This window comes from Mustelus asterias, chromosome 11, assembly GCF_964213995.1.
Source record: "Mustelus asterias chromosome 11, sMusAst1.hap1.1, whole genome shotgun sequence".
NCBI lineage: Eukaryota > Metazoa > Chordata > Chondrichthyes > Carcharhiniformes > Triakidae > Mustelus > Mustelus asterias.
The window spans coordinates 25,238,798-25,256,793 of NC_135811.1; the positions used below are offsets into that span (position 1 = coordinate 25,238,798).

General features: G+C 43.8%; 1 protein-coding gene across 2 annotated transcripts in view; it reads right to left on the minus strand.

Annotated features, from left to right (window-relative positions):
• LOC144500418 (factor VII-activating protease-like) overlaps positions 1 to 17,996 on the minus strand; it is a 39,240-nt gene that overhangs the window by 13,842 nt on the left and 7,402 nt on the right. Inside the window, exons 3-8 of one of the 2 annotated variants that reach the window (XM_078223275.1) lie at positions 16,447 to 16,545; positions 14,367 to 14,474; positions 10,132 to 10,248; positions 7,984 to 8,103; positions 6,360 to 6,531; positions 220 to 314 (exon numbers count right to left, since the gene is read on the minus strand). In XM_078223275.1, coding sequence (XP_078079401.1) covers positions 220 to 314; positions 6,360 to 6,531; positions 7,984 to 8,103; positions 10,132 to 10,248; positions 14,367 to 14,474; positions 16,447 to 16,545 — 711 coding nt within the window. Of the gene's footprint in view, positions 1 to 219; positions 315 to 6,359; positions 6,532 to 7,983; positions 8,104 to 10,131; positions 10,249 to 14,366; positions 14,475 to 16,446; positions 16,552 to 17,996 lie in introns of both variants that reach the window. The other variant, XM_078223274.1, reaches the window with a different exon arrangement.

Below are 17,996 nucleotides of genomic sequence, written 5' to 3' on the forward strand. Positions count from 1 at the left end.
TTATCCACATTCACACTCCACTGTGCCTTTTATGCTGCTAACCTGCATGATTCTATTTTATTTGGGAGGTAATGGGAAAATAAGACTATGCAGGGACAAGTGGTCTCATATAAAAAGAACCTTAACAAAATAGTATGCTTGAAATGCCAGAGCTTAATGCATGCATATTATGATAATGCTGTAACTATACAACACCACAAAGGTTTTAGCTGTACGCACCTCTTTGGCATTGAAAGATTGCACAAAAATCCCATTTCAATTTTCCATCTCGTTCTTTAAAAAAGCACCAAGGTTTACTGTCGTCATCTGGATTCCTGATCAAAGATAAAATCATGTCAGATTTAGTTACGTGGCATTGTGCTGAAAGTCCTTTATTTTAGACTATTGTTGTAATTCCTATTTCTCCCTTCACATCCTGTCAGCACCAACTCAAACTGTAAACTTCCTCCTTGGCAAAGGAGAGATGGGTTTCAACTGGACAAGACGATACTTGGCAGCTTTGCCTGCCTCTGCCAACCCTGTGGTGATGTGTGTGTGTGGGGTGTGTGTGGGGTGGGGTGGGGGAGGGCGGGGTGGGGGGGGGTGTGTGTGTGGGGTGTGTGTGGGGTGGGGTGTGTGTGGGGTGGGGTGGGGGAGGGCGGGGCGGGAGGGGGGGGTGTTATAAACTACAGATTCTTCTTACAACTAAAAAAACTGAAATCCCTTTAAGAAAAAGCATCCAACTCATAAGGGGCTTATCCAGCAGCACCATTTTAAATAGGTGCTCAGTTATAGTCAGACCCTGAAAGCCACGACTTAAATGCCATTTCTTGCATATTTTAATGAGAAGCATGCACGACTATTATGTAGTTGATGCCAAAACATTGAATGTATTCAAGAGGTGGCTGGATATAGCATTTGGGGCAAATGGGATCAAAGGTTATGGGGAGAAAGCAGTATTAGGCTATTGAGTTGGATGATCAGCCATGATCGTAATGAATGGCGGAGTAGGCTCGAGGGGCCGAGTGGCCTCCTCCTGCTCCTATCTTCTATGTTTCTATGTAACCACAACGCTTCTCCCTGTATTATTAATATTGTTACCTGCTGTATGTACCTGATGTGAAGCAGGGCTCAGCTCTTAGCATCTGATATTGTGGCTTTCTGCTAGACAATGGGCTGTAGGTACTGACCAGTGTGTCACTGGTCCCGGTGTAACACTAGGGATGGGAATTAGGCTTAATTACTACTGCACTTTGAGGGTGAAATTTAATGGGGGTGCATATCACTTCTGTTTGTGTGTCAGGAGCCACACTGCACACAATTACAATGCAAATTGGAAGTGTATGTTGCAGGCACATGTCTCACATGCAACCACACATGGGGACAGGCAGGAAATGTTCTCCCCACCATTAGCTGACGGGGCAGCATGGTGGCACGGTGGTTAGCACTGCTGCCTCACAGCGTCAGGGACCCAGGTTCAGTTCCTGGCTTGGGTCACTGTCCGTGTGAAGTTTGCACATTCTCCCCGTGTCTGCGTGGGTTTCCTTGGGGCGCTCCGGTTTCCTCCCACATTCTGAAAGACGTGCTGGTTAGGTGCATTGACCCAAACAGGCCCTGGAGTGTGGCGACTAGGGGAATTTCACAGTAACTTCATTGCAATAATGTAAGCCTTACTTGTGACTAATAAATAATCTTTAAAAAAAAGACTAGGCTATATAAGGCCAATCTCTGCAAGCATCCAATCGCTGTAGACAGGGAGAACTTGTGTCTGTTTGAAAAGAGATCCTCCACCTGCAAGGGGAACTTTTGTGTGAATTGCAACCTCCATCCCTCTTAGTAAGAAGTCTCACAACACCAGGTTAAACGCGCTGCCGAAAGCTTGTGATACCAAATAAACCTGTTGGACTTTAACCTGGTGTTGTGAGACTTCTTACTGTGCCCACCCCAGTCCAACACTGGCATCTCCACATCATCCATCCCTCTTGAAACCTTCCATCAGTTGTTCCCCCATCACCTCCCTTTCATCAGGAATTTCATCCTCTTGGATCCTCAATTTATCAAAGCAGATAAAGCAGTCCCCCTGGTTCAATGATGCCTCCCTGCAGGCTCTCCTCTGGGACATCTGGAAGCAGCAAGAGGAGCTCTCCCCCAGGGATGGCAACAGAAGACCTCCCCAAGGTGATCTGGATGGAGATTGCTGAGGAGCCATCTAGAATTTCTGGTGGTCATTTCACAGACACATCCCAGTAGTTGAGAGAGGCTGTGTCAGCCAAGGTCCATGATAATGGGAGAACTGTTGGGGATCCGGTCAGTGCTGAGACCCAGGCTGATGTTGGTCCTTTGGTCTCGGCCACAACAAGCTGCTGAAGACAAAAACAGAAAATGCTGGAAAATCTCAGCAGCTCTGACAGCATCTGTGGAGAGAGAATAGAGCCAATGTTTCAAGTCTGGATTACCCTTCGTCAGAGCAGCACTTTGACGAAGGGTCATCCAGGCTCAAAACGTTGGCTCTCTTCTTGAAGGCAACCCCAGAGTGAGTGGGCTCTCTTCATCCCCCCCTGGGTTGGTGATCCCAGAGCCTTGAGTAGGTGAAGCAGAGGAAAGTGCCATGCACTCCTGCAGGATACCCCCAGTAGGCCAGGCCCTCAAAGCCTCAGACCACCAGAGATCATGCACTAAAGAGATCACATGGAGCAAGGCATTATTCTGAGCAGTCTGCCTCCACATCTGTTGCTGGTGTTGAAGTTACACTTTGGTGTAGTGGTCGTAGGAGACAAAGTTAGACGTGCTGGGGGCATTATGATAGCATGGGGTTTGTGACATTCCTGTGTGCATTCTCTTCATTTCTTGGGACATCCTCCTTTGGGGGGGCATATTGCATTGTCATGCCTCATGATTGGTTGTTGCTGAATAAAGGGGATTGAGGGACATCTGACTTGTGTGTGTAACACTTTGGCAGTGTGTTAGAGGTTAGCCTTTATTGGATAGTAATGTACATGGTGGGATTTGCATTCTTAAGGCAATGTGACATGGCAGAACGTGCAGCATCTGCTGGCTTCCCCAAAGGCTGTGGTCACTGGTGAGTGTGAGAGGTGATGTGTCACTTGTGCACTATGGTCCTGTTAATGTGAGGATGGAGCAGAAACATGGCTCATAATATTTCCAGCAAGGTATGCACCAGTGCAAAGCCTGTGAGGTTTTCTTTATTCATTTGTGGGACAGGGGCGTCGCTGGCTGCCCAGCATTTATTGCCTATCCCACGTTGCCCTTGGAGAGCAGTTGGGGGTCAACCACCTTGCTGTGGATCTGGATTCACATGTATGCCAGACCAGGTAAGGACGGCTGATTTCCTTCCCTAAAGGATATTAATGAACCAGATGGATTTTTCCGACAATCAACAATGATTTTATAGCCATCAGTAGATTCTTAATTCCAGATTTATTTTATTGAATTCAAATTCCACCATCTGCCATGGCGGGATTCGAACCAGAGTCCCCAGACATCAGCTGAGTTTCTGGACTAATAGTCTAGTGATAATATCATTAGGCCATCGCCTTCCCTGAAGTTTGGTGGAACAGTCCTTTAGTTTATCTCCTGCGATAAAAGTATCTGCGCCTGCCCAGCCTTCGAGGGTGTAGAGGATGTGGTGGGTCTGGATGGAGACTGGCGGAGATGGGTGCGGATTTGGAGCATGTAAGAAGTTGCAGATGAGGAGATGAGGGACTAGGCAAAAAATGGTTCGGCACAGACAAGAAGGGCCAAAAGGCTTGTTTCTGAGCTGTAATTTTCTATGGTTCTATGGTTCTATGGTAAGGGACAGCAGATTACGGCAATCCTGGACACCTTCTGAGGTGTGAGTTGAAATGCTCCACAAGACTGGACAAGGCGGTGGAAGTGCATTTTCAGCAATCCAGTGGTCTGCTCTGTGATTGCCCTTGTTGAGCAGTGGGCAGCATTGTTACGTGCCTCCGCGGGACTGTGGGGATGATGCACTGACATTATGAGCCATGTCCTGAGGCAATAACTCTTGTTATCCAGGATCCAAACCTGCACTTGGACGGGAGTCTCAAATAGCTCTGGCAGCTGGGAATTGTGTAAAATGTATGAGTTATGAGAGCTCCCTGGGAAATGATGACACATCTGAATAGTTATTTTCCAGTGGTCACACAAAACCTGAATGTTATGGGAGTGAAGGCCTGTTCTGATGAATGGGGTTGGCTGTTTCCAGGGAACACTAAAGACCACGTGGGTGCATTCACTCACACCCTGTACCTGTGGGAACCATGCAATGGCCCGAAAACCAACTGCTCCAGCAGCCTGCCTATCATCATCTGTTGCGAATTCATTGAATTTATTGGCCTTACTGAACATGGCATTAGTCACTTCCCATCTGCACCAATGTGTCCTAAACTGTGAAGTGTCACACATGTCTCTCAAATAACGCTGGTATGAGTCATTGGCATAGATGTTTAGGGCCTCATTCATCTTGAGGATGACTGACACGGGGTTCCTTCCAAATCCACGGGGCAGCAAGTCTTGTTGAAGGAATGCACACAGGTGAATGATTGTCTCCCAAGGAAACCCTAGCGAGCTCTGACATTACTCCCTCAGACACGTGGAGATAGTTGATGCATGTTCTGAACATGTGCTGATGTACCAATGCTCTTTAGCAGCGGTGACAGCCCTGGTTGCCTTCCTCCTGCCATCTCACCACCCCCCCCCCCACCCCCACCCCCCAGCTCGTGGCTTTGTTTTATTGTCACGTGACCAAGGGTCTTCTCTGACAAGTTCTCTCCTCCTCTGCCCGAGTTAACAAAAATACTGGGTGTATGAGACAAAGCAAACTGTGTAAGAAGACTCATAAAGCTATGAACATCTCTGTTTACTTGTTCTTCATTTCTATAGCAGCAGCAGTGGACCTATGGGAATACATGACCCTCCCATGATCCACACTCAGAATTCTTTCCATCATACAATGGTTTCATAGAATCATAGAATCTCTACAGTGCAGAAGGAGGTCATTCGGCCCATCGAGCCTGCACTGACAATAATCTCACCCACGCCCTACCCCCAAAACCCCACGTATTTAGCCTGCTGATCCCCCTGATGCTAAGGGGCAATTTAGCATGGCCAATCAACCTAACCTGCAAATTTTTGGTCTGTGGAAGGGAACTGGAGTATCCGGAGAAAACCCACACAGACACAGGGAGAATGTGCAAACTCCACACAGACAGTGAACCAAGTCTGGAATTGAACCTGGGTCCTTGGCATTGTGCAAACCACTGTGCCACCATGCCATCCTGCAACGAGTTAACTCAACTGAATTTTTATCTGGATTATTTTGTTTCTTCCCATCTCAGATGCTGTTCTATTACCTCTATTATTTCTGCTTTCTTTGTCCCTGCTTTTAACTCTAATACCAACTCTTTTGCTGGTGTCATTAACCTAGCCTTAGTTAATTGTTGCAAATCACTCAGGGATAAATCATTCCTCTCCAGAAAAGTCATACCTACCGCAAGAATCTGATATGCGAGCTGCAACTTTCTTAGCAGCCATGTCTACAGGTAAGCATACATGACCCTGCAGGGGTCACCCACCTCCACTTCTTTCTGTCACCTGTGCATTTCCTCCCATTCCTTTTCTCCCAATCAGCCTGGAGCCTCCAATCATCACTCTTGGCCCAGAGCCAGTGACCCTTGACCTTTCATCCTATCTTCATTGAGCTTCCCTCCATTATCCCCGTTCTGCCCTTGGCTTCCTTTGACCTTCTTTCAGAGGCCATTGACCTACATCCCCTGCCCTGCAACTGGAACTACCCTGTTTCAAACTTGATGCCTCTTCCTTGACTGTTGACCTGCCACGTGTAGCACGGTTGCCTCCCTTGGACATACACAGGATGAGACCACAGCAATGGTGAACCGTGCCTCATCAGCTGGAAACTGGCTCTCTTCAGACACCTCCTCCCATTGCCCACAAAGGTGCCAGTCCTTTGTTGTTTTGCTGCACCCTCTGGCCAGCCCCCGACTCCCTTCCTTGCTGCTAGTAAGCTATCTAGCATTCCTTGCTCCTGAGACATAACGTCACCTCAAATCTAAAATTTAAACGATTTTGCCTTGTCCATGTCACCTTCGAGCTTTTGGGAAAACAGGAGGTACAGGTTTTCTGTGTGTCGTGGTCGTTAACTTGAAGGTAGGACATAATTTGCTGTGGTTCCCATTTAATGAGTATTTATGATATGCAAATGAATGGCAGATAGATTCTCGCCGCTAGGCAGCACAGTGGCCACACCTATATAATTGTTAAGTCCCCTGCCTGCCCTATTTCCCACTCTTACAGACCCCATTAAATTCTGCCTGGAATCTTTATGGCATATTTTTTACCTGCAAAACCTGTGATCTCCAAGGCCATTCTCTTCAGCCTTTTCTCCAAATATATTGATATTTTTCCTTAGAAGCAAGTGTGAACTCCAGTGTAAACACATTCTTCCCTGTTCCGTTACACTGATATTGCCTCTGTAGTTTTCGCCGTTTCCCTCATAACAATCATTGACATCTGTGGAGTGTTAAAGTCTAGGGTTACATGTACGTAGGTACAAATTTAAAACTACATCAATTATTCACCTTGGGGATGAATAGTTTTTAGATCAAAAACTCAGATGATCTTTTTATTTATATTTGTTCATGGGAAGTGGGCACCGCTGGCTGGGACAGCATTTATTGTCCATTCTTGATGCCATTTAAGAGTCAACCACATTGCTGTGGATCTGCAGTTACATGTAGGCCAGACCAGGTAAGGGCGGCAGATTTCCTTCTCTGAAGAACATTAGTGAACCAGATGGGTTTTTACGACAATCGATAATGGTTTCATGGTCACCAGTAGATTCTTAATTCCAGGTATTTTTATTGTATTCAAATTCCACCATCTGCTGTGGCAGGATTTGAACTCGGGTCCCCAGAGCATTACCCTGGGTCCCTGGATTACTGGTCCAGCAACAATACCATTGCGCCATTGCATTCCTTGTTATTAAGCCGAAAATCATCCAAGATTATGCTGCTATTTATACAAAATAAAAATTATACCATTATAGGATTTCAGCCGTCTTCTAAGATAGTTTGTACATTACAGCAGAGCTTATTCACCATTGGGTAAAACTAATGCCAAGTCCCAGCATATTCTGAACTTCAATTTCTGTTTTAAAAATCTGATCACAAAAGGCCACAGAAAGATGGCTGCCCGAAGATCTTGTGACTGGTCTTGTGGATTGAAACCAGTCCACTGTCTCAAGAGGGAACTAAAGGAACCTTTCAGACAGATGTTGATTCAATGCCTGTCCTGAAACTAGTTCAAAAGGATGTTATCAGTTGAATGGTTATTTCAAATACAAAGACATTGGTTGTTTCAAACTCTCAAGGTGTGAAATTAATCACACAGAATGTATAATCAACCTAGCTTCCCACCTTATTTGGAAAAGGACTTTGGATTTGCATAATTCACATGATGAGACATCCATATTTTGTGTTTGTTTTTAAAAACAGGCAGAATTCCACCAAAGGACACTAAACCAGGACGTCAAGGTTAAAAATAAGGGGTCTCCCATTTAAGGTGGAGATGAGGAGAAATTTCTCCTCTCAGAGGGTCGTGTGTCTTTGAAACTCTCCCAGGTGGAGGCAGAGTTATTGAATATTTATTGAATATACAGAGGTAGATAGATACTTGACTAACAGGGGTGGGCAGGAATGTGGAGTTGGGACAATCAGCGGGTCATGATCTTATTGAATAGCAAAGCAGGCTGGGGAGTCCAAATGCCAATGGCCCACTCCTGCTCCCAATTCATATGATTGTATGTAATAAATAGCAACATCTTGAAAGTAGGAAAATATCCCCCCCCCCCCCCCCCCCCCCCCACCACCCCCCCGGCCGCCAACCTTACATCCAAACATATTGATCATGGGCAGCAAAAAGGAAGACATAAATCCATGACACCAATTTAATGAACATTGTTACCTGCTTCACAATATTGCCCTGTGAATGATTTTGAACATGCGCAGATGAAAGATCTCTTTCTTTTGCCCTTCATGCAAGTTCCTCCATTTCTGCATGGGTTTATTGCGCACATGTGAATGGCTGAGAGGAGATAATTGGGAAACGTTACTTAAACTTCATAACACCAGCGACGATATAATGATTTCAGATTGCCACCTTTCCTTCAGGTGTTCTCTGCTTTGAAACGGTTTGATGTCCAATAAAACAAAAGGAAACACCCAGAGAAAAACATAAGGAGAAATTGGCCCCTGTTTTGCCTGACTTTCAGGACAGGTTTCCAGCCACGTTCTCTCCCCAAGAAGTGTGCTATATTTGTCAGTCAGAAGCATCCAAGTGTCTGGGCCACTTGTTTAAAATAGATGTCAAGCCCATTGGACATGCTAATCGGGGGTATAGTGCCTGCTTTAGGACCTTGCTGCCAAATTGGGCACAAGCTGGGTGAACCAGGTGAACCACATACTCAGTGATGTCGCTCCATTTCTACAGCGAGTACTTACCATAGTGTGGGGCCAGGAGTTTGATACTGACTCCACAGTAACTCTATGAGCTTCCGCAACTCTTCGTTTCCCACCCCCTTTCCTGGTATTTCCCCATGGGGCAGCCCCACATCCAAGTCGGCTGAATTTCCCAGTACACCAAATAGCAACCTGCATGTGAACACCCCCCTGGCATCCGCAACCCACCGGTTTTGTAGCTGAGATACAAGAGCCACTTGGTCGGAATCTGGAATTGGGTTTATCTGGCGCTAAGTGGAAAGAAACCCAACTGCCACCAATGACTATTCCTCCAGATTCAGTTAATGGACACGCCAGACTGGTTAATTAACAATACCTTTGAATATTTCAGTTTGACCTGGAGATTTCCATCCAAGTCACTCAACACCCTGACTTGGAAATATATCATCGTTCCTTTATTGTCACTCAGTAAGAATCCTGGAATTCTCTCCCTAACAGTACTGTGGGTGTCCCTACACCTCAGAGACTGCAGCAGTTCAAGGAGGTAGCTTACTACCACCTTCTCAAGGGCAACAAGGGATGGGCAATAAATGCTGGCCTAGCCAGCGACGCCCACATTGTGTAAATGAATATATATAACATATATATAGGACTACTAAATCAACCACAGTGGATGAACTTTGTTCTGAGCTTCCACATCACTTGGAGCCACTTCAAACCTTTACAGAATGCATTTACTTCCTCCTAAGTAAGGTCGTCACTGGCTGGTGCTCAGGGGATGTTCAAGCATCAGTTGAATAACTGAAACCAAGATCTCCTCACTAGTTTAATTTACTCCCCCCACAGTAAACTTACCCTCCGAAGTATAAAACCTCATCTTGGTTCACATTAAGCTATGAATTTTTGCAAGTACATTACATGGAGTCTTTGAGTGCAGGTTTTCATATTTACTGGGATCAGGTAGTGGATTTGGGTGGAGGGTGATGTGGGTGGGGGCGTTCCGATGTAAGCCTGTTACCTCCTTTTTTTGTGTACTCAGAACCATCATATACGTTTGTAAAATAAATTTTCCTCTGGAAATTTATCAATGATTCTATGGAAGTTGAGTTGCTTTATACCATTTGATTTATAATCCGCTTTCTAGTCAAACTTCATAGGAGTGCCCGATAGTGTTAACTTGATACTTTAACTAGACTGTGTACTGTTATATTCGCGGAAGAATTAATGAATTGTTTTACATCTGCTGTTATATTCTTTTCTTCTTTCTTTTCCTTTCCCTATTTTTTTGATTGATTTCAACTGGATCGTGTGCTGAGGTCAATATTACTGCATTGCCTCGCTCTTCTCTGTAACAGTTTTGCAATTTTTTTTCTCCTTTATCTTTCTCTCTGATCCCTTTCGGAGTATTTGTATCCATTTTGCTTTGCTGTGCTTCAATGCAAGGGGCGCTTCCCTGGTCCAACCCTCTCAGAGGGAAATAACAATGCCTGTCAGAGGGACACTTGAGTTGCAGAACCGCCTGCATGCGCTTCTCTTGTGATAACGGTTTGGAAGAATGTCCTTTGTCTTTGACAGATTTTTTGACAACATTTCATGAAGCTGTATAAAAAGCACAAACACTATAGGTGTTGAAAATTAGAAATGGTTACCATACGTTTTTTGCAGTTTGGCGGTTTGAATGGGTAATGGCATTTGCACTTGAAGAACGGTGGAATAGTGTTAAGGACGCACTCTCCATGCTTGCATTTTTTCTTCGAACATGGATTGTTCACTGCAAGTTAAAGAACACAATTTCAAAATGTTATTTTCCTCCTGACTTTGCCATTCCTCTTGAGAAGGTGGAATGTGAAGGACCTCAGACACCCGTGAGAATTAACATCAATCAACCAGGCGCCTGGACCTAACTGGGACCATTGATGCAATTTAATAAAATAAACTTATATTTAGATAGCACCTTTCACATCCTCTTCACAGCTGAGGTATCAACTCAAGTACAGTCACCATTGCTATTTCAAGCTCTTACAGACATGGCGATCCTTCGGACCTCAAAGAACCCTATCTGGAGCTGCCACCGTCTTCCGACGGGAAATAGATACAAACGTCTGAGGTCATGTACCAACCGACTCAAGAACAGCATCTTCCCTGCTGCCATCAGACTGTTGAATGGACTTACCTTACATTAAGCTAATCTTTCTCTACACCCTAGCTATGACTGTAACACTATATTCTGCACCCTCGCCTTCCCTTCTCCCCTATGTACTCTATGAACGGTATGCTTTGTCAGTATAGCGCAAGAAAAAATACTTTTCACTGTACACTAATACATGTGACAATAATAAATTAAATCAAATTGTATGGAAATAATTTAAATACACTAATATGTAAAATTGTCAATGTTGTCAGATAATGGCTAACAATAGCAGAGAAATAAGTACCTACCATCATTAAAGTTCTAAAGAAACATAAAAAAATTTGAAAATTTTGAATGCAATGAAATCATTAAAGGTATCATTTCTGAGGGGTGCGTCCTTGTTATTCTGGAGTAAATTTGCTAAAAGGAATTTAAGTAGTACAATCAAATGAAATAGCTCTCTATAGATTTCATCATTTGAACAATAATGTTACCTCCTTCTAAAATTAAACAAGCATTACACTAAAGACCAGCAATAATAATAGATGCCAAATGTATTGAACTGAACACAGTTCGGAAAGCTGCAGCTAAATTTGATACAGGCACCAAAAGTTCTGCTCTAATGGAGAGGAAACTAACTGGGATGCATCCACTATGCTAACTGTTCTACAGTTACACCTAGGTTTGGTTAATGTTGGCTTGATGTTTGGATTTGTTTTGTAGATCCTATTAAATTCTAACACTAACCTCGCCTCTCTGTTTTGTGCATCATTTAAGTTAAATTATCTAGAGGCAAACAGTGGCAAGCAAGCAGAGCTGTCAGCTGTGTCTGAATCGGTAGTGCACTCTGAACTGCATGCTGGCAAAGTGAGTTAAATGGTTCCTTCCTTTGCAACCTTACTTAATCATTAAACAATATACCCAAAATTCTCCAAAATATAAATTTGGAACAGCATGATATTTTCCTTCAAAAAGAATGTTCTGTGACACTCAGAAAGAGAATTTGAAATGTGGAGTATGCAACCTATTATTATCTTAGAAACATTCTGCCATTGATGTTCCAGCGTCTGTTCAGTGCTGTATTAACTGACAGGGTGGAATATAAGAATCAGTGGTTAAAAACCAATAAATCACATTTAAGATAGCATAACATTAAATATCTTAGACATTTCAGTGGGCACATTGTCCTTTTGCCAGTAAGTGAGTTAGAATCTAATCCAAGCTGATGAATATGCAGCATAGAACAGCACAGTTGAGGATCTCACATGGACAAACTGCAAGGCAGAAACTGGAAAAGCTCATAGTGGTATTAGAAGCTGTAGCTTCCTGAGGTTCAGGTTCAAGTATTTCTCTGATAGTGCAATTGGGATTGCGGCTGCTGATCACTATGGCCCTGATCTGTGATAAATTGCTGCTACATACAGGAATATTAGGAGCAGGAATAGGCCATTCAGGCCCTTGAACCTGCTCCGCCATTCAATAAGACCATAGCTCATCTGACTGTGGCCTCAACTCCACATTCCCACCCACCCTCAATAACCTTTGACTCCCTTGTTAGTCAAGATTCTATCGATCTCTGCCTTAAAAATGTTCACTGATCCTCCTTCCATTGCTTTCTGGGGAAGAGAGTTCCAAAGATTCATAACGCTTGGAGAGAAAAAAATTCCTCTCTGTCCAAAATGGGAAACCTTTTATTTTCAAATGGTGTCCCTTTCTTCTAGCTGCTGATACAGGTTGACAAAAATAAAGAATGATTTACCCTATAGCAGTTCTTATGTTACACTTTGTGCACAATAGCATTCTAAATAAAACAAAGGCAAAAAATGTATCTGATTCAAAATATTACCTATTTTTAAAAAATGTGTGCTGAGAAGGTGAGCGATGCTGACAAAACCACATCTAATATCCTAAAATATCCTAAAAGCCTGTGGTGGTACCTGCGCAGGGCACTCAAAGAGTCGTTGTTGGTTGAGTTCAAGAGGTCAAATTTGGTCTTTTGCAGCTCCATTAATGCACAAGTTAGGAATGAGTTACTGGAGCCAGGCAAAGTAAACTAAATAAATAAAATAACCTTGGACATTGCCCCATTTGACACAAAAACAAATTTGTGAAACAAGGTTTGAAGTACTGCAGCCCACGTTTTTGTGTCAAAGCTGCAAAAGAAAGTCAAGAAACACAGTCACAAGCACCGCTGTTACGCAATAAAAAGTTAAGCCTGCATAGTATTGAATCCATCACTCTATAGATAATACATTCAAAATCATGACCATCGGTCTCATAAAAAGGTTTTTCCTCATGTTGCCTTTAGTTCATTGCCAATCGCTTTAAATCTGTGCTCTCTTGTTATCGACCCTTCAACCATTGAGAACGACTTCTCTTTATTTACTCGTCATAACACTCCACTTGATACTTTGACTCTTTGGGCCTCTTTGACTCAGAGAATACCAATCCCAGCTTCTCCAATGTAAACCCTGTCCCTGGAGCCATTACATTAAACCTCCTCTGTACCCAGTCTGAAGTCCACACGTCCTCCCTCTGATGAAGTGTCATTCAGACTTGAAACATTGACTCTATTCTCTCTCCACAGATGCCGTCAGACCTGCTGAGTTTCTCCAGCATTTTCTGTTTTTGTTTCAGATTCCAGCACCCGCAGTATTTGCCTTTAACTTAGTTTCCTCCCTAATGTTTGGTGCCCAGAATGGAGCAAATAGCTCAGCTGGGGCCAAACGATTATTTTATATATGTATAGCATGACCTATTGGTTTTTTTGTGATCTATATTTCTATTTATAAAGCTTAGAATCCATTTGCTTTATTAAATGTTTTGTTCATCAGTCCTGCTACCTACAAAGATTTGTGCAAAGTACCCCCAGCTTGGACCACTTTTAAAGTTTGCCCCATTTACCAAATGGCGGGGGGGGGAGTGGGGAGGGGAGGGGGGCACGCTGGCACAGTGGATAGCACTGCTGACTCACAGCGCCAGGGACTCGGGTTCAATTTCCGGCTTGGGTTACTGTCTGTGTGGAGTTTGCACATTCTCCCCGTGTCTGTGTGGGTTTCCTCCAGGTGCTCCGGTTTCCTCCCACAGTCGGAAAGACGTGCTGGTTGGGTGCATTGGCCATGCTAAATTCTCCCTCAGTGTACCCAAACAGGCGCCGGAGTGTGGCAACTAGGGGATTTTCACAGTAACTTAATTGCAGTGCTAATGTAAGCCTACTTGTGACACTAATAAAATAAACTAGAAACTAAAGAATAATGTTTGTATAAGTTCTGTTATTATAATAATGTAAGTGAGAGGGCATTTTTGATGTTTCTACATGACACCATACACAGCACATGCATAATTTGATTGCGACTTAAAAATTGTTGACTCAGATGCTTTGAAGTATCTTCTAAATTTAATATTCAGCGTGTTAAGGATCCTCAGCTACTTTGTATTCCAGGAAAAAAGAAACAAGGAAGAACTCATCAAGGATATGCACTACCCCGTGGGATTTGAGGTGCACTGTAGGAATAATGTGCTACTCAATGACGCATGAACTAGTAACATTAAAAAATGGAGGAAGGTGCAACAGTATTGGCTGAATAAAATAATGGGTTTCTCCACAGTTGCTTTGCTCTTTGTTTTTGATTAACTCATTTTTTTAAAACTCAGAAGCTGTTGCCATTAAAGCCTCTATTTTTAATTGCAATACAAGCCAAACATAATAAATCAGTATTAAGTGAATTCTGAAAAGCAATGTTTGGAACAGTCATTACCTATTTGACATGTCTTTCCTGTATAAAGGGGATGACAGTGACATTTGAAATCTGTGTCTATTGTTTCACAGGTACCCTCATTTTCACAAGGGTTCGTTAAACAAAGATCTGGAAAAAAAAATTAAACCATTAATATTATTTCTCTCATCCATTTTAATTGTGGAACTCAGAGTACACACATTAGCAAATGGCATTCCAAAGACAAACATTAGGTAGATCATACTTCAAAATGTTATGCAAGACATAGTCTGATGGGAACGAATCTTACCAAATTATTATTTTAATCATCATATGATTTAATAGTCATATAGATATTCCTGTGACTTGAGAGAATAATTAAATAGTTCTTGTTTCGCTCACAATGGGGGAGTGTATGGTATTAGGGGGTAGGGGTGGCAGGTAGATGATATAAGAGGTGGGGGAGAGCATGATGGGAGGAATGACATGGGAGGGGATCAGCATGAGCGGGTGGGAAGCATGGGAGGCGGCATCCGGGAGGAAGAATAGCATGGGGGTGGGGGGCGGTGGTGGTGGTGGGGGGGTAGCATTGAGAGGGAGGAATGCAGGGGAGGTAGAGAATGTGGGTTGGGTATGGGAGGGAATGAGGAGGTGTGGAATGGGGGATTGGGATGGCATTTGGAGAAGGAGTGGGGGTGTGGAATGTAGTAGGGTTTATATGAGAGAAGTGGAGTGAATGTAATAGGTGTGGCATGAGAAGGATGGTAAGGGAAGAATGAAAAGGCATGGGATGTGGATTTAAAGAAACATTGTCACAATAATGAGACCAATAGCACTGCGAATGTTTTATGGGTCTCCGTTATTATGCTAACAAAATAGTGCTATGGCTTCAGTTGTTAACTGCCAGAGATGGTGGGCAGTTCTTTGCAGTGAATTCCATACATGCAATGCAGAGTGTCATTGGTTGTCATCCAGTTGAAAGATTCCAAAATCACCAAGGGACCTATATGAATATAATCTCGCTTTAGTTTCGGAAATGTCCTGGTAGTCTGATTGGGCCACCGAGGGAACCGTTTAAATCCAGCCTGATATCCCACTGGCGTTATAGTCCGTACAAAATAAATCCAAAGGGGATGTGACTGGCTCCCTGAGAAGGTTCTGACATCAGTATGCTCTGGAGTTAGATTGTACATGCTGCTAAGAAGAATGAATAGGGAGCATAACTTGCTTAGGCTCACAAGATAATTGATGTGCTTCCCACACCAGACACAAGAATCTGAGGCTCATTTTAAGTTGGGCCTCATCTAAATAAATTCCAATGAGATGCAAGTGGGTCCCATGAGGCTGCTCTGCACGTTTCTCTGGACCACTTTGGGTGAGTTGTTATGCCAGCTATTGCATGGGGTAGATTCTGGGATGGAAGGGAGGTGACCAGGAGGAGGATGGGGAGGTTGTGATGCAGCAACAGATTGTGGTAGCCTATGGAGCCAGAAGCAGCGTTCCTGCTCCTTATGGCTTCACATTGAGGTAAGATGTTTGCTACAATTATGCCGGTGCTCTCCAATAGTCCCTTTAATGCAAAAGGAATCAAAAAGACAGTTTCTGACCAACCTCTGAGAGATGTCTGTAAAAAGGTCCCTCTTTATCATATGTAAGGACCAAAATGATTTGCAAGATGACCATCGAGAAGACTCAATAGCCATGTATCAGGCATATTTCAGGTGTATCTTTGGCCAAAATTCAATATTTTACTCCCAGTTTTGTGCTCAAGAAATGGTCTACTCACCCCTCATCTGAGACGTCTTACACAGCTTATTTAAGTGACCTTTGCCTTGAAACTCCTCAAAGTTGTCGCCATATTACCCGCAGTTTGGGGGAAACCCCACTTTTACCTGTAAGCAGGCTCCATCGCACTTTCAGAAAGGCAAGGGCAGCCCTGAAGAAATCCCTGGTGGTGGGTCAGATTTTTTAACTTTATAAACTATCCCAGGACAGAACATGGCTTCATCAGTTGCTTTTATCTCTTTATATTGCAAAATAGCAGCGATCGAACCTTAATAGGTAATAATTGGATACTCCATTCTACACTCAGAAAAAAGATTGTCAAAAACTTTGTCAAAACCTTCTTCCTCTGAATCATCATATAGCCAGTTTCTGTCCGTGGCATTTGTGCTTTCCTCTTCATACTCAAAATCTGGATCATCAGGGTCTTCTTCATCATCTGTTTCTTAAGAAGAGTTTCAGAAGTTAGTAATGCATCATTCATTCATTCTCCGCATGAAGTTGCTGAATTCCAATCAGTGTTGGAACTGGCATAGTTCATGAATTGATGAAGTTACTGAAGAAATATCCAGGTCTCCCTCACAAGTAGGATCAATAAGCATTAAACATTTCATATGCAGTGTTCTATTTAAACCTTCAACATTTCTGTGGTACATTTACAGTGTAATAAAATGATTCAGCAAGGTGGTATATTTGCCACATGGCGTGAAGTAGTATGAAGTTATACTCCAGAATGCTATTGGCGGCATGGTGGCACAGTGGTCAGCACGGCTGCCTCACAGTGCCAGGGACCCGGGTTCAATTCCGGCCTTGGGTCAGTGTCTGTGTGGAGTTTGCACATTTTCCCTGTGTCTGCGTGGATTTCCTCTGGGTGCTCCAGTTTCCTCCCACAGTCCAAAGATATGCAAGTTAGGTTGATTGCCAATGCTAAATTGACCCTAGTGTCAGGGGATTAGTAGGACAAATATGTGGGGTTGCAGGAGTAGGGTCTGGGTGGGATTGTGGTCAGTGCAGACTCGATGGGCCAAATGGCCTCCTTCTGCACTGTAGGGATTCTATGATTCATATAGCTGTCATTCTTGAGGTATCAAATCCTATACTCTGTAAAATGACAAACATTTATCACCTGCTGCTTTGTGCCAAATTCATTGTGCAATTATTTGGGTGTTTAGCATTTCCAAGTGATGCAGCCCAGGTCCATTTGATAACAGACCTATTTCATAGAATAGAATCCATAGAATCCCTACAGTGCAGAAGGAGGCCATTGGGCCCATCGAGTCTGCACCGACCACAATCCCACCCAGACCCTATCCCTTTACACCTCATATATTTACTCCATTAATCCCCCTGACACTAATGGATAATTTAGCATTGCCAATCCACCTAACTCACACATTTTTGGACGGTGGGAGGAAACCGGAGCACCCAAAGGAAACCCACGCAGACACGGGGAGACTATGCAAACTCCACACAGTGACCCAAGCCGGGAATCGAACCCAGGTCCCTGGCGCTGTGAGGCAGCAGTGCTAGCCACTGTGCCACCCCTCACTTTTGGCTCAGCACTCATTAAATTCATTACTCCCTGCTCTCCTTACAGTGCAGAAAGAAGCCAGCCGGCCCATCGAATATCCACCGAATCTCTGAGAGCATCCCACCCAGGCCCTCCCCTCCATCCCATCCCCATAACCCTGTGCATTTACCATGGCTAATCCACCTAACCTACACATCTTTGGACACTAAGGGACAATTAAGCAAGCCAATCCACCTGACTTGCACACCTTTGGACTATGGGAGGAAACTGGAGCACCCAGAGAAAACCCACGCAGACATGGGGAGAACATGCAAACTCCACATAGACAGTCCCCCAAGGCTGGAATCGAACCGGGGTCC